Below are 23664 nucleotides of genomic sequence, written 5' to 3'. Positions count from 1 at the left end.
GTGTTTTAATTGGCATTTATCTCTCTTAATTGATGCATGACTTTAAAAGTTGATCAAATCATCCTGCCAAGTAAATATATGTCATCACAATATTTACCTGACATTTTAATTTTATAAACTGCAGTGAATAATAACTGTGACTCCTAGTCAAGAAGTTACAGCTGGCTAAATAGATTAAACAAAACAAAACAAAAAAGATTTTTTTAATCATTCATCATTTTCACTTAGGCTATAACCTGTTTGGTAACCTTACCGTCAGTGTGTGCTCTTTTAAGTAAATAACTTTAATGTTGTTGTAGGTTTTAGGCACATCAGCAACTTAGGCCATATTGCACCATATATAATATTCAAGTGTTGAGAAGCGGACCCCAAGGTTCCCCCCTTAGATTGCCATATATAATATGTCTGTAAATTACTATGTTCTGTGGTCAATTTGCTGTTTACTGGACAAAAAACCATGCTACCCTTTACTGAAACTGACTAACTCAGCCATGTTGCAAAAAACACCCATGAAAATTCCTTGCATGGGGAGGATGGTGATTATATCAACTGTGCTACCCCTACATAAGGGAAGTACCTTAAGATAAAAATAGTGTTTCAATACAAGATTCAAAACATTGTATTAACCACTAGTGTGTGTGTGGGGGGGAATAAATAAGTAAAATAAAATAAAGTAATATACATTTTAAATATCTTTAAGATACCTTTTCACAATAATAAAACTTTGTATATTTATGAAGTTAAAGTTGCAAATAATAAGCTATAGGGACAAGTTACATTACATTTTGACTGTATTATAAACAGATGCTATGATTACTCTTACACATATACTCAATTAGTAATTAGTGACATAATGCAGAGGTGTGTTTTGCCATACTGAATATCACTTGTCATCAATTTTCGACTAGACAAAAAAAAAAAAAAAAAAAAAAGGTCTGAATGAGAAATATCTATACGCAACAAAGTTAAATGCTATGAAAATTGCTACCACTTACATTAAGAAATACAATTAGTCATATAAGTTAATGCAACCGTTACTTACTCTCAGTTCATACTACCATCCGGAGAGCCGTTACGGGCTATTTGACCCATCACCGGTGAGTGGGAAGGTATCCCAATGATATAACAGTATACCATCACAACTAATTAATTCAAAACTGGGTTGTCAACTGTTATACTAATGGAGCTGTATTTTTAAATGGTGTTTGAGACCAGTGGATTCCAAGAGGGTCTACTACCTCTCATAGTACATTCTTTGTAGGATTCTTCACATGGTGTTCCAAAATTAAATGCAGCGGCTAATTGTTCCGTTGTTTATTGATAATTACACTTGATAATCTGCTCCAAATACTAATGAGCATTATCTTAAATTTATGACCGGAGTTGCAACTATTCGTGTGTTTTTTCATTGTTAAAGATTTGAATGACACACTAGTCTTTGTAGCAGAGAGAACAGATGCATTTGTGTGCAGCTGTCCTCCCTGCTACAACATCTGCTAAATACACATCAACAATCATATCCCTTTGGAAGTCCACAAGATCCCACAAGTTCCAACTAATTTATGCACTAGTCAAGTTACAGTTTTCTAGTGCTTTCCTGCACATATAACACAACTTAATTTACATATTTTTGGATAAGTACTGCAAACACCCCAACTCTCCATGATCCAAATAAAGTGGTCAGGCAGTGTACAGCTAACCCAAGCATGGTACTAAGTACTATAGGTTCTAATACTTCTCATGTTTGGGGTCTACATAAAAAAAAAAAATAAATAAATAAAATAAACATAATTAAACACATATCTCTAATCTGTGATATCTTGATAAATAGAAAGACACATTAATTTCTTAATATATGTGGTAGATATATTGCTTAAAAGTTCAATGAAAATTAAGATCTAATTTCCCATACCAAGCCAATGCATAGGGTTGAATTCACAAATGACAGACAATTATAAACATTTATTCATGACTGTGTTATCAAGAAATGCCAAAAATAAGATTTTTTAATGCACATCACATTGCAGAGAATAAAGCTGAGAACAAAAGCGTAGTGTAATCCTAGCTGGGAGTTACTTCATATTTTTTTGTCATTTGTGTGTTCTCCTATCTCCAACTTTAAAACCACTCTTAATCTACTTGTCACTTACAGCCATATGATCAGAATCTATCAGGGTTTGAGACTGGGAAAGATGAATTTTTAAGAGTGTACGGACAGTTTCCTTTTCAAGAGTCAATAGATAGTCAGGCAAGAGCAGGAATTGGATTTTGGCCATTGTTGATAGTACAAGTAATCCTTGTATAACACGGTAGTTAGGTTCCTATAAAATCTCATGTAGTGCGAAACTGTGTTATACGCGACTAAGAACCAGTGCAAAAAAAAGGGATTAAGTTCCAAAAGCTAACAAAAATACTTCATTTTTTTTTATATAACTATTGGAAATTTTTATTAAAAATGGCAATAACTGAACAAACGCCTTACAGACTGTGATACATATATGTCAGATAATGTGCATTCATTTAATTTCCTTCCTCTTCATTGCTGCTAAGTACAATCAAATGAGAACAATTCCTCTGTTGCAGAAAATCTTCACCTTCTGAACTTTCTCTTGCAGCATCTAGATTTCATGTATTCTTCTGCTCTCTCTAAAAAAAATCAGTAATCTGGGTTTGTTTGCTTTTACTTGATAAATCTTTGTAAATTGAATGGTATGGAGCTAAGCATTTCTGAAGCTCCCTTTTGAACTTTGTGCTCCTTTCAGTCAAAGCATCTGCCTCCAAAAAATAAGATTCTAATTGCTGAGCTAAGTTTATGTCTTCCCGTATGCTTTTTAGTGTAAAATTTGGAACTTGAAAATTGTCATCTGCAATATCATCCTCTGAATTGATCTGATTTACCTCCGATGCCATTTCCACCAAATCCACTTGGCCAGCCTCCTTTCCTACCAGTAATTCTTGAACATCTTCAGTAGTCATATCATCAAAACCATCCTACCGACTTAGCAAGTTGCACTGATTCTGTTTTCTGCCAGTTTGACCATATTTCCTGAATAAACTGACTCTGGCCATACATTTTTCTACCATTCAGTTAATGTTGATGGTTGGTTTTACTTTGAGCGATAAAGCTATGATTCCACAGTCCACAACTGAAAAATGTTTCCATGCATCCATCACTTTAATAGATTCGTAATCAACTTTTTCCAAAACCCATTGTAACGATTTTCTGATATGAGTTTTAAAGGTAAATTGAAGAAGTTGTATTAGGTGGTAGGAATATCAACTCAATGTTTGGATGATAAATCTTTTGGATGGCCTGGCAAGTTATCTAATAGTAATGAAACTTTGAAATCTAGATTTTTTCCATAAGTTCAAGGTGAGGGTGTCTCATCATCTGAACAAAGATGAAATGGGATACTAAACAGTTTCTTTTTTCCAACAGTTCTATTTTATTTGGAAGTTTTGTGAAAATTTTGCTACACATACATTTCATAAGTGGTACATGTTTTCCAATTTTATTAGATGTTGGTTAAGATGACTGCACCAAGGCAGCAAGAGACAAGGAATAATTGTAATTGTTGATACTATTGGGACTAAAAGTAATCTCTTATATCTGTAAAATATTTAATGTTATGTTTTATAAGTAAAACTGATTTTATGGATAATGTTTTAGGTTAAAATTATTTTTAGAAAATAATCATAATAAATTAACATTTACTGATTCATCTGTTTACAATAAATATAAGTCAAATCACAGTCATCTGTGACGGACACTACAATTCTAAAATAACTTATATGGTAGTCATATTCATAATTTGCATGGGTTCAAGGTGACAGACTGCTGCCTCAGCAGCTGTGTCCCACATTTTTATTTTTTAAAAATTAATTCATGCAAATGCATCTGGCTGTAATGTTTATTCATAAATGGTTTCAGGCAGACTCACAGCACTGTACTCATAATGAAATTCAGTGATGGCAGAAAAATGGTATAGGACTGTTTCACATAGTCTGACTTAGGCCCATTTAAAATTGTGCAAAAAAACAATTCTGCCCAACTATATTATAAATATTTTAAGGACTCTACTTATAACAGCCTAATAATGCTTAGCATTGTACACTCTAGTAAACAATGCGGTGGGTTAGTATGTGGCATTCCCAGTGTTTCCAATCTCATTCTAGACAAATGCTTTTAGTATATTCTGAAGCAATAACTGAAAGCACAGCCCCAAATGAGATGCTCAATTTCTGCAAATGAAACAGCAACTGCCATGAGGCACGAGCAGTACAAAATTCAGATGTCTATAATGAGGGGTTGAGAATACAAGTGGTGTAAGTCAGTTTAAACACATTTTTCAGAATAAAGGACTTTGCATTTGATTTAATGGGAAATTCTGCTGTTAAGGTATTGATGTTCTGATTTATCCTATTACTTAAACCACTATGACTAGAACTACGACTTAAACCACTTTATTCCCAAAAGGGAACATATTTTACAGGTAATTTATGTGGTTATCCATTATTCAGTGAAAACTTGACTTACACCACTTGCATTCTCAACTCCTATTATACAAATATCTTATTGGGGTGTACTCCATCGATTACCTATGTTGTTTTTTTCTCTGTATCCCAAAGCATGGAGGATAGTGTGTATTGTAATGATAGTATGATTGTGAATTAAATAGAAATGAACCTCCCATATTACTCTTAAAATAAGAAACTGCTCCTGGAGCAGTTAAGAAAGGATTTTTACAACTTGCCCCCATACATCGTAAAAATTTTTAAATAAGGGGGGGGGGGTTCCTTTTTGGAAGCACAAACAAAATAAATAAAACACTCCTGTTTGTGGTTTGCATGCCTGAATCACAAATTTGTGACTTGAATAAACTCAGAATGGGAAATCATTATTCACTAATACATTTCCTTTTAATCTGTGTAAAATTATGTAAAACATATGAGTAAGAATTTTGTATTTATACAGTAACTCTACAGTATTCATAATTCTACTAAATATCTTAGTATGAAAAATTAAGCAATAAAGATGAAAAGTAAACACTGGAATACAAACAACCTCTTTAAGCACTCTGAGTACTTGAATGTATCAAGTCATTTGCGAGATCCAATGTGTTGTATAATGTGCTCTCATCCTTCATATAATGTGGCCTGGCTACATAGGTAGCACCAAGTGTTACATGTTTCTTGAGTTTTAAACTACAGAGTCACAAAATATTGTTTTGTATAGGCTTTTTAAAATGTTCATTTTGAGTAATGTCCAATTTTTCTGTATTATTTTCTTAAGATGCTTTTTGTATTTTCCTCAATATTTAACAATATTATAACCACATATTTAATAATAATTTTAACAGTTTATGTAATAACTATTGGATTTTTAAATTTAATTATTAAATGTAAAAAACACATTGTAAATATAACTGTTGATAGCAAAAATTAAATTATATTTTTAAAAATGCATAATTAGTCATACGGAGCTGTTTCCTGCAAGAACCAATAAATAAGCCAATGACTTTCAGCACTTTATCTGCTTTAGCCCCTATTCAAAAAGGATTGGATGTCCGTGCTCTATGCTGTTTAATTTCCTGTGCAAAGAAACTGTACAATCAATGACTTTCAGCATTTTATCTGTTTTGATCCCTAGCCAAAAAAAAGGATTGGATGCCCTTTCTTCTATTCTATTTAATTTCACTTCCATCACTTCCAAGAGTATAAACCAACTTGAGGTATGCCTGTATTTGTATTTATTCAAATTGGTATTTAGTGACTGCATCATGTTGAATTTTGATAAATTGTTCTGGAATCTGCAAAAAAATTGGGAACTAAGCTTTTGAATCAAAAGGATCTATTTTGATGTAAATAGATTTAAAAGCAATTTGAAAGTTTACAGCTCACACGGTCAGAAAATATATTTAGTGCCTCAAGAATGGAATCGTGAAAATTAAGTGAAAGACACTTTTTTTCTGAAAATTTATGGATGCAGGCAACCAATTGAGCTGGTCAATTTGAATTCACTCATCTTGTTTTACTAAAACACAGCATATCCAACAAAAATTATTGTACAGCTTAGAACAACAATAAATAAAAAAAAAAAAAAAAAATCAGTCACAGAAAGACTGCTTTATTCAATTTTAAGTCTGAGATGTATTAAGAAATGCAAATCAGTATCTTGATGAAGGATAGTGATTTACATTTTGTATAAAAAGTCCTATGAAGACTTTACATAATGTTAAAATGAGACACTGCATTGATAAACTGATTCAGAAAGTAACTACACACTGCAACTGTTTTGAGCGGTAGATGTGAAGACAGCAGGGGTTGCAAGATAATAGGTACACTAACCTTCCAATGATGACTTATAATGCTGGTTCTTGTTGTTTATTTACGACTTGCAAAATATCTGTTTATACCTATTCTAGTTATTACTTGAATTTTATGATTTCTGGTTGATTTTTTTAATTTTTTTTATTTGGAGTCTTGAAATGTCCCGGTTAACCCAATCCTGGTAAATCGAGTCTGCTGTACTTTATTATTACCATATTTAATGTTGGTAATGTCTTACTATGTGTTTAATTTATCAATTAAACTTTATTATACATGTGTATGCACAAGAAAACCACGTTATATATGGGGTCAGCAGGTGTTCGCTTATATCCGCAGTTTCAGCCATCCACAGTAGGTCTTGGGATGTATCCCCCCTGCGGATACAGGGGTCTTACTGTACTTGGATAAAGGGATGGTTAAGTAGTAGGGGACAGAAAGTAGCTATAAACTTGCCATTCACAGACTAATGTTATGAATGGGGTACCACAGGGTTTAGTGATGGGCCCCTTAATGTCTTTAATATTTATTAATTATTGATGTAATTTTTTTAAGTTTAATATACTAAGTTTCCTTGTAATTAAAAAGTTGACAAGGTGCGTGATGACATTAATCATGATACGTTTCTTCAAAGAGATCTAGATAAACTAGGTATGGGTCTGAAATATGAAAACTGATGTTTAACACTGATAAATGTAAAGTACTGTAGCTGGGAGGCAGTAATCCCAGAATAACACTCCATTTGGATAGTACCAAATTCAAGGTAGTTAATATCGAAAAAAAGTGCAGTATGACATGTAGTTCTCTGAGCAATGCAAACAGGATACTAGAACCACTCAGTGTTCTGCTGATGTTATACTATGCCAGCAGCAATAAAGGTGTGATTATATCATAAAGTACAGACAAGTGGTAAGGAGAGTCCATTGTGTCCTACTAGTGATTCACAAGATATTTGCTGGTAGAGATAGGTCAACATTGAGACTGCACTTGGGTTACTGTCTGAGTACGGAGAAAATACCTAAATAAAGCCAGGGGTTCACATCTGGTGAGTATGGGCTTGGCACACCCAGTGTCCTGAGCTGGATATCGTCATTCTTCTCTTTCTTGGTGACCTCGCTCTCTCCCCCCGAGAAACTTGGAATTTTTTTTTGGCTGATGCAGAATAAGCCTCAGGCTTCCTTCCTTGTACCATATGGATAATAATAATAAAGACATTGAGCTTGCTGAAAAGGTCCGAAAAGGGTCAACATAAACTTATCTTTTTGCAGATGTTTATTCCATTCTTTTAACTATTCACAATATACTGAGATAGGTGAGATAAAAGTTCAGGTGGGGGGATGTAGTATGAAGTAATAAAGGTTTAAAATATACTCTTCAACCATGGGATATATTCAAATGCTTAACATAACTCCCACCCAGAATACACATTTTTCCTGCTGACTGTTCAACTTGAATTTTAATTTCAAGAGCTGCTCCCATAACCACATTCAAAGTAATATTACCTGCATTATGACATGCAATATCTAAGAAATTCAATTAAATACTGTTTGCAATGGAAAGTCCTTTTTTTTTTTTTTTTTTTTTGTTTGTTTTTTTGTTTATAACTATTTTCAATAAAAATATAGTGATACATGTCAGCCAAGCCACCTTTTATCAAGAGCTGAAATAGTTCACTAAACGTTGCAAGTTATATATAAACATTCTAAATATTTTTGTGAAGTGATCTAAGCACAATTTTAAGATCGATAGTAACCTGCAACATGAAAGTCCTGGCAGGACTTTTTCATGTTGCAGGTTTCCCGGCATGAAAAAGGCCTAAAAAAATGATTTATACCCCTTGGATTTTGTATTTGTTTGGCATACACCATTTTATAAAGAAACATCATGATAATTATGTATTCTTGAGTTACCTTCTATAGAAGTAAAAGCAATCTAACAGTAAGAGTTGTGTGTTAATTATGGATACAAAGTTTACATCTAACCAATAAAATCAATGCACTTCAATTACCTGTTTTGTAAGGAGTTCCATACAAATAGCACCTCCTCCAAGAACATAACCACCGGAAATCATAGGATGAACAACCCTTATAAAAGGTGGCTCAAATGGATACGTTTCCTAAAGAAAATTCTATATTTATTAAATTTGCAAATGAGCATGTTATCTTTAATTACCAAAAACAAGAATGCATAATTTTGTACATATGAGGTGGGGCAGTGAAGCAGTAAAATAAAATAAAATTAAAATTAAATAAAAATAACTTAATATAATTTAGGATAACTAAGTATAAAACAGGGTGTTTTAAAACTGCATGGAACAACTGTAGCATATTCATAATACAATTCACAGACTTTTTAAAGCCTCTAACTTAGTCTGTGAACTGCAATATGTTTCATTCATACACCTTTCACCACCTCTCATATTGTGAAAGATATCACTTCTTGATTTTTCTACCCACTCATAGAATCTACCCACCTGCCAAAGATGGGGGAACTACCCTTGAAAAGGTGACACCTCAGTGATGGTCCTTTACAGAGATTATACTTCAATGGTCTTCTCTATTTGGGAAGTGTTGATATTTCAAAAGTGCAAGGCTAGACAACTTGGTGTAAAGGATTTCACAATACGAGATGTGTTAATGATGGCATTTTGTAAAGAGGTTTTGCTTCTTAGAGCTTATTGAAGTGCATTGATCTTGATTTGATTATCAGCAGTAATTCTTCATGCATTAAGAATCTGCAGATAAATGAACCACTAGGTGGCAGTGATCACAGTGTGCTGAAGTGGGATTTACTCAAAGAGGTAACTACCATTAGGGGTAAAGGGAAGGGTTATTGCTTCCGTAAAGGCGACTACGATGGACTGAGACAGTATTTAAATTCTATACAGTGGGACCAACTGATGATGTTACCAACAGCAAATTCAAAATGGGAAGCATTCAAAGAACTTATCTTGGAAGCTACTAGGCTTTACATACCAACTAAGAAATATTGTTCAAGGTTTAGGCCAAAATGGATGTCAGATGAACTAATGAGGCATATGGCAGAGAAGAAAAATGCATGGGATACTTACAAATTAACACATGACACAGAAGCCTATGATAGATACAAGTTGATATGCAACCAAGTTACAAAGGAGGTTAGGCAGGCGAAGGCAGATTACGAGAAATCCTTGGCAAGGGATGCAAAGGAAAACAGCAAAGAGTTCTTTACTTATGTAAACTCTAGAAGGAAAGGGGTGAATCAGATTGGTCCACTTGATATCGATGGGTCAACTGTTGATGATCCTGCTCAGGTAGCTAACAAACTAAATGAATATTTTGCATCGACATTCACACATGAGGAGTTATTCAGCAAGGGGAATGCCAGAGGTGTATTCAACTCTACAGTAAGCTACAGAATCTTGAAATAACTGGGAGTGAAGTGGAGGAGAAACTGTTGAAGATAAACACAAGAAAGGCACCTGGGGTGGATGGGATCTATCCAGTTATATTAAAGGAGGCAGCAAAGGAAGTAAGCAAACCCTTAGCCATAATTATGAGAGCTTCCTTGGACTCAGGGGAGGTACCCATAGACTGGAAATGTGCAAATGTGACCCCAATTCACAAAGGAGGATCAAAGGCTGACACAAGTAATTATAGACCTGTGAGCTTAACTTCTGTTCCAGGAAAATTAATGGAGGCACTGGTTAAAGAAGCACTGCAGGATCATTTAGACAAGACTTCAGTCATAGCTCAGACACAGCATGGTTTTGTTAAGGGGAAGTCTTGCCTGACCAACTTGATTGGATACTGTGATGCAGTCACAAAAGAACTGGATGCAGGGAATAACTTTGATATTATATACTTGGATCTTAGAAAGGCTTTTGATACTGTTGCACATGGAAGACTGCTACACAAATTGGAGCAGTGTGGCATTGGAGGCAAATTGCTGCTATGGATAAAGGGGTGGTTGAGGGGGAGAAGACAGAGAGTGGTAATCAATGGACACTGCTCATCGTGGACTAATGTTATTAGTGGAGTCCCTCAGGGCTCAGTGTTGGGTCCATTATTGTTTTCTGTATTTATAAATGATATTGATGATGGTATATCAAGCTTAATGTCCACGTTTGCAGATGATACAAAGGTTGGCAGGGTTGTCAAGGACACTACTGACACTATGCTGCTGCAACAGGATCTGGAAAGGTTGAGTAGATGGGCTGAGAGGTGGCAAATGAAGTTTAACATTGACAAATGTAAAGTACTACACATGGGAAACAGCAACCCCAGAGCAATGTATCAACTCTGTGGTACTACACTGACAGTGGTAGAGAATGAAAGGGACTTGGGGGTGGTTGTGCAGGCAGATATGAAGTTCTCTGAGCAGTGCAGACGGGCTGCAAGAGTAGCTCATGGAGTATTGTCAATGATATACAGAAATTTTTCCAGCAGGGATAAGGAGGTGATTATTCCATTGTATAAGGCAATGGTCAGGCCACACCTAGAGTACTGTATACAGGTCTGGAGGCCTCATTTCAAGAAGGATGTAGAGCTGCTGGAACGAGTACAGAGAAGGGCAACAAGATTAGTGAATGGAACAAAGGGGTGCTCTTACGAAGAAAGGCTTAAGTTTTGCAAATTACAGTGTCTGGAGACTAGGCACCAGCGGGGTGATCTGATAGAGGTGTATAAAGCCTTGAATGGTTTGAGCATGCTCAATGCTGATGGGATTCTTCCTCTAGCTCAGAAAAATCACCTGAGAGGGCATAAATTCAAATTGAGGAAAGACAGATGTAGGATAGACGTGCGGAAATTTGCCTTTAGCCAGTGGGTGGTTGGTTGGTGGAACAGACTTCCATCCCTTGTGGTGGAGGTTGATAGCCTAAATAAGTTTAAGGCTCAGCTGGACAGGTATTTTGAACGAACAGAGGGGTGAAGTGGAAGTGGGTTTTTTTTTTTTTTTTTTTGGCTGATGCTGCATAAGCTTGCTTTCTTGCATCAAATGCCTCTACTAATGCTAATGCTAATACTGAATACATGGTGTAAAGGATTTCACAATATGAGATGTGTTAATGACATCATTTTGTAAAGAGGTTTTGTTTCTTAGAGCTTAGTGTGCATGAGTTAAAATTATGTTTTAGTGCAATACTGAATACAGGTAGTTCTCGCTTTACGAGTTTTTTCCCCCAAGTATCAACATTAATTGCAAAAAATGAATGTTAGACTTTCATAAATACCGCTTTACAAACCACATGTGTAGCTATACAATACAGTGTACCCCGCTTTACGATATTAACAGTTCTAGAGACACCATTGTACAGTTAAAATATCGTAATGTGAACCCAATAACATCGTTTTTTGGTAATTCGTTTCAAGATCTCGTAAGTTGAAATTTTTGCTGTATAACTAAGCTATTTATCTCTCTAAAATGTCATTTTTAAGGTCAGGCGCATGACCTTAATGCCATATAGAAGGTCGTGAGCGTCGTTTGTAAATTGTATTAATTACCAATTCAAATCATTAAAATGCATTACACTTTCATCGTTATCATATGTTCTGTTATAAGAATCAATTTTAAACGCCTTTGTGATATTTTTCCAAAGCACATTTCTGGAGGTCACAACCATATAACAACAAAAACAATTTGCACTTTCTGGTTTATTGGGCTCTTCTGTTAACTGCAAGTAATTATAAACAGGTAGTAAACTATCTTCTTGCATTTGCAAAAATACCAATAGCTGGAATTGTGTGTTTTTTTACATTATTATGGTGAAATGTGTTTCCCCTTTACTGAAATATTCAATTGCATAAAAAACAAATTTTCAGAATCTTCTCTTCATTCCTTTTATTTTTTAAGCTTCGTAAACTTGTTACTCCACACAAATCGTGTTAGTTGCAATTTGTGTGTGCCGAAAATGCTTATGCATGCAATTGTGAAATTTATAATTAAAAGAGAAGATTATCTTGGAAACAAACACCTCTCAAAGCATTTCTGGAAAAAAAAACGATTCCTTGTGCAACAAACCAACGAGTGCCGAGCCAATAATGAGTGATCAACGAGTGTGCATTTAGTCGATGATGATGAAGAATAAACATTCTTTGACGTTTGTAAGTATTAAATAATTTCTCTATTATTATAATTTGCTTGATTTTACAGGTTATGTTTTCATTTCTTTCAATAAATCAATCGTTTAAACAAACTAATTAGCTAATTAATTTCACTGTTGAGAACATAACCCCTATTTTTACGAGTTTTCATTTTACAAGCACATGCTAGGAACGAATTAACACGTAAAGTCGAGAACTACCTGTATGCATTATGTCATTCATTAAAAGATGAGCACTGACACGAGAGCCTGTTTCAAGACTTACCGGTCCCTCTCAGATAGCAAATGGATTCTTTGAAATAAACGGTAGAGAAACCTTTTGACAATGCCAATTATTTGAAATCAGTGCAACTCACTGTGAAGGTAAAGATGTGATAAGTTCATACTGCATATTAAATGGGCAATTTAAATGCTGTTATGCGAAACCTGAAATTCAAATAACAGATACATTGACACTTCTAATATGTACTCCACCAAATTTATTACTTATAGAATAAGTGGTCTGATTCATGTAGTAGAACAATAGTATTCATGTAAGTATTAGTATATATGTTTTGTACTGTTTAAAACCTGTCTTACATTGTCATGTTGTTATGACAAATTTGAACATAAAAATATTTCGCAGTTTGGCTGGTTTGTAATTTATGATTAATGGTTAATATTTTATAGACTTTTGAGACATGTTTACAGGAACTGCGTTTTCCTTATTTTTAGCTGTAGAATGTGGTTATATTTGTTCTACATTTCTTCCATATGCACTAAATAAAATTCCTGAATGCATATTTCAAAATTTAGATGGTTCTTCAAACATTAAACTAGAATTCTATAATAATTATCATAAACCATGATATTTTCTCTTCTTATCTAAACTACTACTTTTTTCTTTATTAAAAGGTTAATTTTTTTTAATAAATATAACTATAATGATCATCATCATCAGCCATTTTCAACCCACTGCAGGATGAAGGCCTCTCCAGCAACTTTCCAGTTCCTTCCGTTTTGTGCAATGGCCATCCATTTACTACCCACAAACTCTTGAATTTCATCTACCCATCTCCGTCATTGTCTTCCAGGTTTTCTTCTAGATTCTCTTGGGTACCATTCTGTTATTTTCTTAGTCCATCTGTCATCATGTCTTCGAACTATGTGTCCTGCCCAAGACCATTTTAGTTCTTTAGTTTTGATAAGAATGTCCTTTACTTGAGTTTGCTGCCTAATCTATGTGTTTCTCTTCTTATCTAACAGTCTGATTCCCAGTATAATTCGTTCCATTCTTTGCTGTGTAGTTCTCAGCTTCTCTTCCATTCTTTTGGTGAATGCCCAAGTTTCACTTCCATAAGTCATGGTGGGGAGTATACATTGGTTCATTATTTTACATTTCAGACAAACTGGGATATTGCTCCTCAGTATGTGACTATATTTCCTGAATGCTATTCATCCAAAATTTATTCTTCTTTTGACTTCCAGCCATTTATCATTATTACAGCTAATGACTTGTCCCGGATAGGTATATGAATCCACCTTTTCAATTACTGCTCTTTCAATCATTATATCCCTTTCTGTGGCATACTTGTTCGTCATTACTTTTGTTTTAGCCATATTCATCTTAAGTCCAAAATCCTTACTAACTCTGCTTACGCATGCGTCATTTTCCATCTTTCCAGCTAGCTATTATTAGGATGTAAATAGAGAGTGTTTCTTTCTGAAATTGCATTTGCTCAACTTGTTGTTTATTTTTGAAGCTTTGTGTACAGCTGGCAGTAAAATTAACTTCATTTTGTGGTCGCTTTGTCTTCGAAATGCCTGGAATAAATGTCTTACGCCTACAGACAGTGATCAATTAACCAACCTCATCCTCTGTGACTAATTCTCAAATTCCTTTGATTAGACTCAAATCCCAATCTGCCCACTCGGGATGGATGCTAATCATCACTTCCACCTACAGTGTTAGGATCTCCACTCGTACGTTTTCATCATCACAAGCATTACTGCGATGGGAGAGGCTAACTGCTATTTATATTATAATGAGCAACGGAAATTATCAGTTGAAAACTTGTGCTCTTTGATGGTTTCACAGTCATGGCCTCCACGAAATGGTAACCATCTTTGGGAAGTTGTTACTTTATGAAGTAACCATTTCATAAAGGCGGATTCGGGATAAATTCAGGTATCAGTGGCATTCTTTACAATGATCGCAAGGATACAAAGCTAGATCCAAATATGAGGGATGAGATAATGTTTGGTCTGCAACGAAAAAGCACCGTTTATTTAAATCAGGAAGGAAGAGGAAGAGAAAGAGAAATGAGTAGTTCGATTTTCTTTCTTTGTAAAATGCATAAAATAAACCAAACGTGGGCAAATTAAGTGAGTTTTTTATTACAAATAAAATGTGGTATTTTTAAAATTGTTTCATATATTTAAGAACAAGGAGAAGTAGGTAGAAATGGAGAGAGATAGAGGCAGAGAAAGAGAAAGAGCAACAGAAAAAGATAGATAGACAGACAGCAAAAGGATGGAGATATAAAGAAAGAGATAGACAGAGATAAATGAAGAGTGAGAGAGACAGACAGACAGAGATAAACACAAAGAGAAAAGGTAGAGAGAGAAGAGAACAGACAGACAGAGGAAGATAAGGAGAATGGAAGAGGCAGAGTGCGCAAAAAAGGAAAAAGAGAGAAGCAGAAATAAAGAAAGGGAAAATAAGAGAGAGACAGAAAGAAAAAAATAGAAAAGAAGAGAGATAAAAAGAAAAAAGGGAGAAGAGAAGGAAAGAGAAAAATGAGAAAATAAGAGAGAGAGAGAGAGAGAGAGAGAGAGAAATGAAATAAGCAAAAACAAAGAGGAACAGAAGAGGGAAAAACAAAGAGAGAAAGGGAAGAAGATAAAAAGACAACAATCAGAGAGAAACAGAGCAAAGGGGAAAAGGGAAGAGAAAAGAACAGAGAAAGAGAATATAAAAAAGAGAGAAAGAATAAGAGAGAAGAGAATAACAGAGACCGAATCAGAGAGAAAATATACAAGAGAGAGAGAGAGAGAGAGAGAGAGAGAGAGAGAGAAGAGAAGATAACAGAGAGAGAATAGAATATAACAAAGAGAAGAGAAGTTAACAGAGAGAGAATAGAATATAACAAAGAAGAGAGAGAGAGAGAGAGAGAGAGAGAAGAGAAGATAACAGAGAGAGAATAGAATATAACAAAGAGAAGAGAAGTTAACAGAGAGAGAATAGAATATAACAAAGAAGAGAGAGAGAGAGAGAGAGAGAGAGAGAGAGAGAGAGAGAGAGAGAGAGAGAGAGAGAGAGAGAGAGAGAGAGGGAATAAAAGAAAAAAGCTAACGATAAAATTGGGAAATCTGTGGGTTTTAATGCTGACAAAATAATGATGCTCAGTTAATCTTAATGCCTAATTATATTTAATAGATGAAGTAACACTGGAAGATGGCGCTCCCAAATGGAGGGGGGGGGTGATCAACTCTTCTGAGAACACCAACTGGCCACCGACACTCTGCTATCGCAGTTTAGCTGACACATTCCTCACAGAGAGCGAAGTAAGGGAAAACGTAACCGATGGAAATAAAATCAGCGTTTGAAAGGGAAGAAATCTTCGGCCGAAAGAAACCGCACTTGACACCGAAAAAAAATGACGGGTGGAAGCCGAAACGGAAAACGGGATCTCAGATAAGCGGCAGAAAAATGCCAGATGCGAAAGGCCAGCGGATAAAATGAGGCGCAGGAAGCGACAAGACAAATAAGGGAGAGCAGCGCTTCGGGCACGGAACAAGACGCCAAATAAACAAACTGGCAAGATATTGGCAGATATTGACTTGTCCCGGATAGGTATATGAATCCACCTTTTCAATTACTGCTCTTTCAATCATTATATCCCTTTCTGTGGCATACTTGTTCGTCATTACTTTTGTTTTAGCCATATTCATCTTAAGTCCAAAATCCTTACTAACTCTGCATAACTGATTAAGATTTTCCTCTAATTCTTTGGGATCGTGGCTTATGACCACAATATCATCTGCAAATCGTAAGTGGTTTAGGTACCCTCCATTCATATTGACTCCTTTCTGCGACCAGTCTAATCTTCTGAAAGCTTCCTCAAGACAAGCAATAAACAGCTTCGGAGATATTGTGTTTTCCTTTGTTTTCCCTTATTGATGAAGGTATATCAAGATATTGATGAAGGTATATCAAGCTTAATGTCAAAGTTTGCAGATGATACAAAGGTTGGCAGGATTGTTAATGACAGTAAAGACAGTATGCTACTGCAACAGGATCGAGAAAAGTTAGGCAGATGGGTTGAGAAGTAGCAACTGAAGTTTCCCATTGACAAATGCAAAAGTACTGCATATGGGTAGTAGTAACCCAAGAGAAACGTACAGTGTGGTACTACATTCAGGAAAGTGGATAATGAAAAAGACCTGGGGGAATAGTGCAGTCAGATAAGAAATTCTCTGGGCAGTGCAGATGTGTTGCCAGAGCGGGCCATGGAGTCTTGCCAATGATATATAGGAAATTAGCTATCAGAGACAAGGAGGTGATATCCCCTTGAATAAGGCAATGGTCAAGCTACACCTTGAGTACTGCATACAGCTCTGGAGGCCTTAATTTAGGAAGGATGTAGAGTTGCTGGAATGAGTACAAAGAAGGGCAATAAGACTGATGAGAGGAAAGGGGTGCGCTTATGAGGAAAGGCTTAGATTCTGTAAGTTGCAGCATCTGGAAACTAGGCACCCACGAAGTGGATCTGATTGAGCCTGCTGAAACCATTCAAACAGCATTGAATGGTTTCAGCAGGCTCAATGCTGATGGGATGCGTCCACTTCTGATTACGAACCTGAGGGGGACATAGATTCAAACTGAGGAAAGACAGTTGCAGAATAGATATGTGGAAGTTTCCCTTTAGCCAGTGGGTAATTGATTGCTGGAACAGACTTCCCTCTGTTGTTGTGAAAGTTGATAGCTTAAATATAATTTAAGGCTGAACTAAACAAATATTTGGAGTGGCCGGATGGGGGAAATGGGAAGAGGGTTGTTTTTTTTTTTTTTGTCGCTGATGCAGTATAAGTTTGCTTTCTTGCATCATATATCCCAAACTAATGCTAATAACTAAATCTATCATTTGCTTGAAAAATTCATTAAACAGAAATTTTGTTATAAAGAAATAAGACCCTTTTGAACAATGAAAAATAATTGCAATGTTCAGAAATATAGTAAAAGATGGGAAATAAATCAGAAATAAGTTGGAATGAATAAATTTTCTAACATTTTAAAATAATTAATTTATCAATACATACATATTAAGAAATTACTACTTACATGATGTGCACAATAGTACACTTTTAAGAATTATTTCGTAAATATATATATATATATATATATATATATATATATTTTTTTTTTTTTTTTTTTTTTTTGTTATACACTGGGTTTTACTGTACATCATTCATAAAAATGTTTGCATTTGTTTAAACACTGAAATATATTTTCGGGTAAATTTTCTTCACACTGAAGGCCTTGATGCAAAGTCAACATATGGCAACATTTACATCTGGGAGGTTTAAAAGTGCCCTCATTTTCATCCAACTCGTCATCGATAGTGTCACTAGTTCTTTGAATACTCTCCAAAATTTGAGTCACTCGGATATTCAGCTACTATGATATTATCAACTCCTAAAAATACAAGAACAATATTTCCGCTAGTCAAACTCCTTGCTTGGAGTTCTTCCCAAGATTGCTCAACATTTTGTAGTTTGTTCCTCTCATTGCTGTTAATAGCAAAACCTGCTTTTGAAAACAATTCTTAATTGTTGTTTCCATCGCATCTTAACTCCACACTTTTGCCAACTCTGATATGCACATACTCAGAAAGCTCAGGAAACCCTGAAGGAGACCAGCCAGAGAATGATGGGCAGCTTGACTCACCTCCTGGTGGTGGGCAACATAAGGTCCTACTATGGCCCTATGGCCAATTAGCCAGAGAAACAACAGAATGCAACACAATATTATACACATACAACATGCCACACACACACTTCTGGCATTTACAGTTTTGTAAACTTCACAAAAGTACTGATGGCACAGTTGTGGGAGACCACTGGTGGCACCATATCCCCAAACACATCCTCAAATCTATAGGTTGGTTGGTTTCTATTCTCAGTAAAATTTCTTTCAGTATGTGCCTTTGATAGTGCATTTTCAAATTCTTCTTAATAATGCCTTGGTCCATTGGCTGCAGTTTAGACAGGATATTCTAAGGGAAGAAAACAAGATTCAAACTTGTAAGTTTTGAAATTACTGAGTGAAGGTGGGCAGGGCAGTTGTCAACAATCAATGCAATTTTTCTGTTTTCTTTCATCATCCACTGTTCAAAAAATTTCACTTTCCATCCAAGATTTTTTTTTGTAGTCCAACTCTAAGAACTTTACTCCTTTGAAAAATCAGGGTTGTTTACTTTTGCCCATTACCAACAGCTTTGGTTTTTCATTACCAGCCATATTTGCACCAACCAAGACTGCAATTCTCTCATTACCTTTACCACCTAAACATTTATCACCTTTAAAAGTCAGTGTCTTCTTTGGCAAACATTTAAAAAATATACCTGTTTCATCCATGTTGAATATGTCTTTGGGCTCTTAGTCCTCCATAATTTTTTTTTCAAAACTGTTTCTTTCCAATGGGTACAGTCTTCTTCGATTACAACTCCACTTTCACCCGAAGTAACTTTGTCGAGTAATCCTTGCCGCTTTTTAAATTTGTCAAGCCAACCAGAACTGGCTTGGAATGTTTTATGTCCCAGAAACGATGCCTACTCCATAGTCTTTTCTTTCATTAATAGCCCTGATATCTGCATGTTTTGGTCTTGAATCAACTTCGCCCACTTAAAAACGGTTTCATCTACATCTTTATACAGGCATAATTTTGCATGCTCCCAACTGGGTCCCGTTTCCTCAAACAGTTTGAGAATCGAAACATGGCTTTTCAGAATGGTTGACACCCTGGCAGGGATACCAAATTTTAAAGCAATTTCTTTCTTTTTTGAAATTCCACTTTTTTCACTACACTCAACGACTTCCTCTTAGACATTGTAAGGTTACTTTCACAGCAGCTAAAACAAAACTGATTTAGGGACTTGTACCTATCATGTAAACAGAAACATAGTGAAATTTAGCGAAATTATGGATTGAATTTAAACAACAGATGAATTACTGGGAGAAAGGAAAATCACTCTCTCCTAATTCTTTAATAGGGTGCTTACAGTAAAAAAGCAGGTTGACCATGGTCAATGTCTGTGCCAAAAATATGCCTTAATCTTTGTCAAAGGCTGTGGACACAGATAAAAATTGACCCGTGTGACTTCTCGATACAGTAGTTGTATAGGTTTTACAGGCACCACTAAATTGTGGAATGTCTTGGCTCTTAATTTGTACTTTCTACAGCACCAGCTCTATTGCCTAAAGGCCACAGGTGTGAACAAAGCATACACGGGTCTCTCGAAATCAGTTTGTTATATGGAAACTATTTTCAATGTAATGACCATTAAAAAAAAAAAAAAATTGCTATATGGAAGTAAAAGAGAAGCAGAGCCCAATTTATGTGAATACAGGCAGAGCCAAATTTATGTGAAGGATGCATTCTTATATGTGAAGTAAACCAAATTGATATATATAAATTAGATATGCATAAAATAGAATTTATTTTATTTACGTTTTTGGCTTCAAGAAATCATTTAAATGCCCTAATACAGATGAAATATAAGCAGTCATACACAAAGCACAATTGAAAAAAAATACAAAATAACCATTTCTTTTCCAACTTTAACTTTGTGTCAAAGTTTGTTACCTTTAATTTTTTAATTGTCTTGCTTGCTTCACATAAACCTGCTTTTAGCCATTTGCATCCTGACTGATGTTAGTGTGCGTACCTCTAAGCATTTCCTATTTCTGATTCAAAAATATTATGGCCTCCATGAAGGATGCTCACAAATGACCCATTTTTTTACAGTTATCAAAACATGATTACCTTGTGGCATTTTTGCCTTCTCTGATCCCACAATTCAACATGAACAAGCTGAGTGCAGCTCTCAGGTTATGTCAGGTGTCTCTGAGGTGGTGTTTTTTTTTTTTTTTTAATATGAAAACCCCAAACACGAGAGCAATGAGAACCTATAGTACTTAGTACCATGCTTGGGTTGGAGGTTGAGAAGATATTTGTTGACATTAGACCTGAACTTCTGTAGACTATAATGTTCAGGAAATACATACGAAAGAAGGTTGTTCCAAAAAACAGTTGAATGAATAAATGAGGAGGATGAAAAGTTGGTTCTGTCAGTTTGAAGTTGGACAGTAAATGGATGTTGACTAGTGGCGGAATGTGTTCGGACTGTTTTTAAAGAGATAGTGGGAATTATAGAAGCCATGGAAGTATCTGTAGAAAAGGCATGCAGCAGAAGCAGTACATCTATGAGAAGGAGAGTGGGAAAACTCTGTTAGAGATGAGTCATTAATTAACCTAACTGCCCTCTTCTGAATGGAATCAAGAAGCCTGAGAGAGGTTTTGGGGGCACTGTCCCAGATGTGGGAACAATATTCCATGTTACGGCGGATCTGCGATTGGTACAGGGGAACAGCTGTTTGGAAGAAAACTAACACCAAGAGCAAAAGAGAAAACCCCAGTTTTTTAGATGCAGAGAAAGCAATATTTGTAATGTGCTTGTACGAAGAGAGATTAGAAGTCAGGATAATCCCAAAAGACATATACAATCTTGCCTAGAAATCGGAGTGTCACCAAAGATAAGCATAGGAGCAGAAGAATCCTTTTTGCAAGATATAAAGACAAGACTGAGTTTTAGGAGGATTGAAATCAACTAAGTTGTCTTTGCCCCACTGGAGCATTACCTGGAGATCAGCATTTAAGGAATTGGTAGCAGATTTTCGAGAAGTTGAAGCTGATTGAGCAGGACAAGGTTTCTCAAAGTGGAATGCAATGTGCTATCATCGGCAAAACTATGGATAGGATTTCCAGTCAATGGAAGGAGGTCATTAATATACAAGAGGAAAAGAGTGGGAGAAAGATTTGAACCTTGGGGGACACCAGCATTAGTGGAGAAGTTAGAAGACAGAGAGCCATCTACCATCACCCTCAGTGAGCGGTCAGAGAGAAAACTGGATAACCAATTACAAAAAATAGTTGCAAACCTAAGATGGAAACTTGTTTAGAAGACCTTTATGCCAAACATGATCAAAAGCCTTTGAGATGTCAAGAACAACTGCTTGTGTTTCACCAAACTTTTCCATTGAATTTGTCCATAAATGGGTAACATAAGCCAGAACATTACCAGTAGATAGACACTGATGGAAATCATACTGGCAATCGTTGATTAGACGGAAGATTTCTAGGTTGTTTAAGAGTTGGCGGTTAATTGATTTCTCCATTACTTTAGAAAGAGTAGAAGTAATTGCAATGGGACAATAATTGGATGGGAGGAATTTGTCACCCTTTTTAGGAACTGGCTGGATATGAGCAAATTTCCAAGCAGAAGGAAAAACACATTTGGAATAAGAAAGTGAAAAAAGGCAGCAAAGAACAGGGGTAAGTTCAGAAGCACAGGTTTTGAGAACCAGTGGAGAAATACCATCAGGACTTAGAGCTTTCTTAGCATCAAGATTCGTCAAAATCCTTCGGACATCCTTTTAATGGAATGGAACGTGTGGAGGCACTGAATGGAACGTGTTGGGAGTCGGGGGGGGGGGGGGGGGGTGTTCCCCAAGATCATTAATACACGAGTTGGAAGAAAATTGGGATGCCAGCAGGTCAACTTTATCCTTGGCTGAAGTGACAACAGAACCATCTGGTTTAGACAGAGGTGGGAACAGAGATAGTCAAAAGTTGCAGCCAATAGCTTTGGCAAGAGACCAGAATGCTCGGGCTACCATTAAGGCAAGAGGCAAGTTTTCTACTCTTAGCCTGTTCAAAATCTAGTTTGGACCAATTAATAACTACTTTACAATCGTTGTGAGCTTTCGTGTGGGCAGAAAATGAAACTGAAGAATTGGAAACAAGCCAATTACGACATGCAAAGTTTTTCTCTTGAACAGCCTTAACACATTTATTGGGAAACCAAGGTGTAGATAAAGGATAAGATTTTAAAGTGGAGTGTTGAAATAAAGAATTCCATTCCTACAAGAATAATTTCACTGACACGATCTGAGAGAATGTTGACATCAGAAGCTTTGAAACAGTAATCTGATCAAGGAAAAGAAATCTCGCAGGTCATCTCATTTTGCATTCTTGTAATGCCAAACAACATGAGGTTGGGAATAGCCGTGAGATAAAGGCTCCATTGGAGAAGAGACAATCAATAAGTTGTGATCTGAGGTGCCTAAAGGACCACTCACTTCGACCATGTACTTAGGAGGGTTGTTTGTGAGAAAAATATCAAGCGTGTTGGCTGTACAGTTAGGATTGTCTGGTATTCTTGTAGGTAAATGAACAATCTGTGCAAGGTCATTAGTAATTGCAAAAGTGTCAGCATCTCGACCAGCTGGGTCGGTGTGACTAACCACTCAGTGTTAGGAAAGCTGGATTGGAGAAAGTCAAAGTGCTCCAACTGATTAGTGGAGTTGGGAGAACGGTAGAGAAAACAGATGAATTTGAAACAATGAGATAGATTTTAAGCCAGAGAAGATAAAAAAGAGGAAATTCCAAATTACCAAGTCTCTGACAGGGAATATTGGTATGGACATATGCACAAGTACCACCTTTGAGGCAAAACGAATCATACAGCGAATAATTTGGGCAACTGAGATAAGAAGTAGTTGAATCAACCGATAACTTAGATTCTCTCAGAAAAAGTATATGGGAAATGAAAAAGGCAGTGTTTTGGAGGTTTAGATCTTTTCACAGATAAGCTTACTCTAGTTTGACAATTCATGGTGTATTCAATAGCAAGAAAAAGTGGGGGGGGGGGGACCATGCTGAATGAAGTAATGCAATTTTTGGATATGGCGTACACATGGTAAGAATATACCCAGACCTTTGACCTAACATGGCCTCAACAATCCCCCCTCCCCCAATACACGCTACTCTGACTCCCTCCAGTCACTATCTGGCACAGTAGAGATGTAGAGATAGCAAGATTATATACACTAGCTGATCCGGAAGCCTCCTAAAGAGTTACCAATAGGTTCGGTCCGGTGTACTAACTAGTGGCCGGCCTGTGAACACCATTTTAGAGCTTTACCCTTGAAAT

The 23664-nt window shown here is 36.0% G+C and overlaps 1 protein-coding gene across 1 annotated transcript in view; it reads right to left on the bottom strand.

Moving 5' to 3' along the window:
* Window positions 1-23664, bottom strand: part of LOC150085265 (ubiquitin-conjugating enzyme E2 Q1) — a 187225-nt gene that overhangs the window by 31600 nt on the left and 131961 nt on the right. The window contains exon 8 of the mRNA XM_090373119.1: window positions 8336-8443. Coding sequence (XP_090229245.1) covers window positions 8336-8443 — 108 coding nt within the window. The remainder of the gene's footprint in view (window positions 1-8335; window positions 8444-23664) is intronic.

Source organism: Mastigoproctus giganteus, chromosome 5 (genome assembly GCF_048544385.1).
Source record: "Mastigoproctus giganteus isolate SK-2022 chromosome 5, ASM4854438v1, whole genome shotgun sequence".
NCBI classification, from domain to species: domain Eukaryota; kingdom Metazoa; phylum Arthropoda; class Arachnida; order Uropygi; family Thelyphonidae; genus Mastigoproctus; species Mastigoproctus giganteus.
The sequence above is the reverse complement of the archived record's forward strand: the minus strand, read 5'-3'. Positions and strand labels throughout refer to the sequence as shown.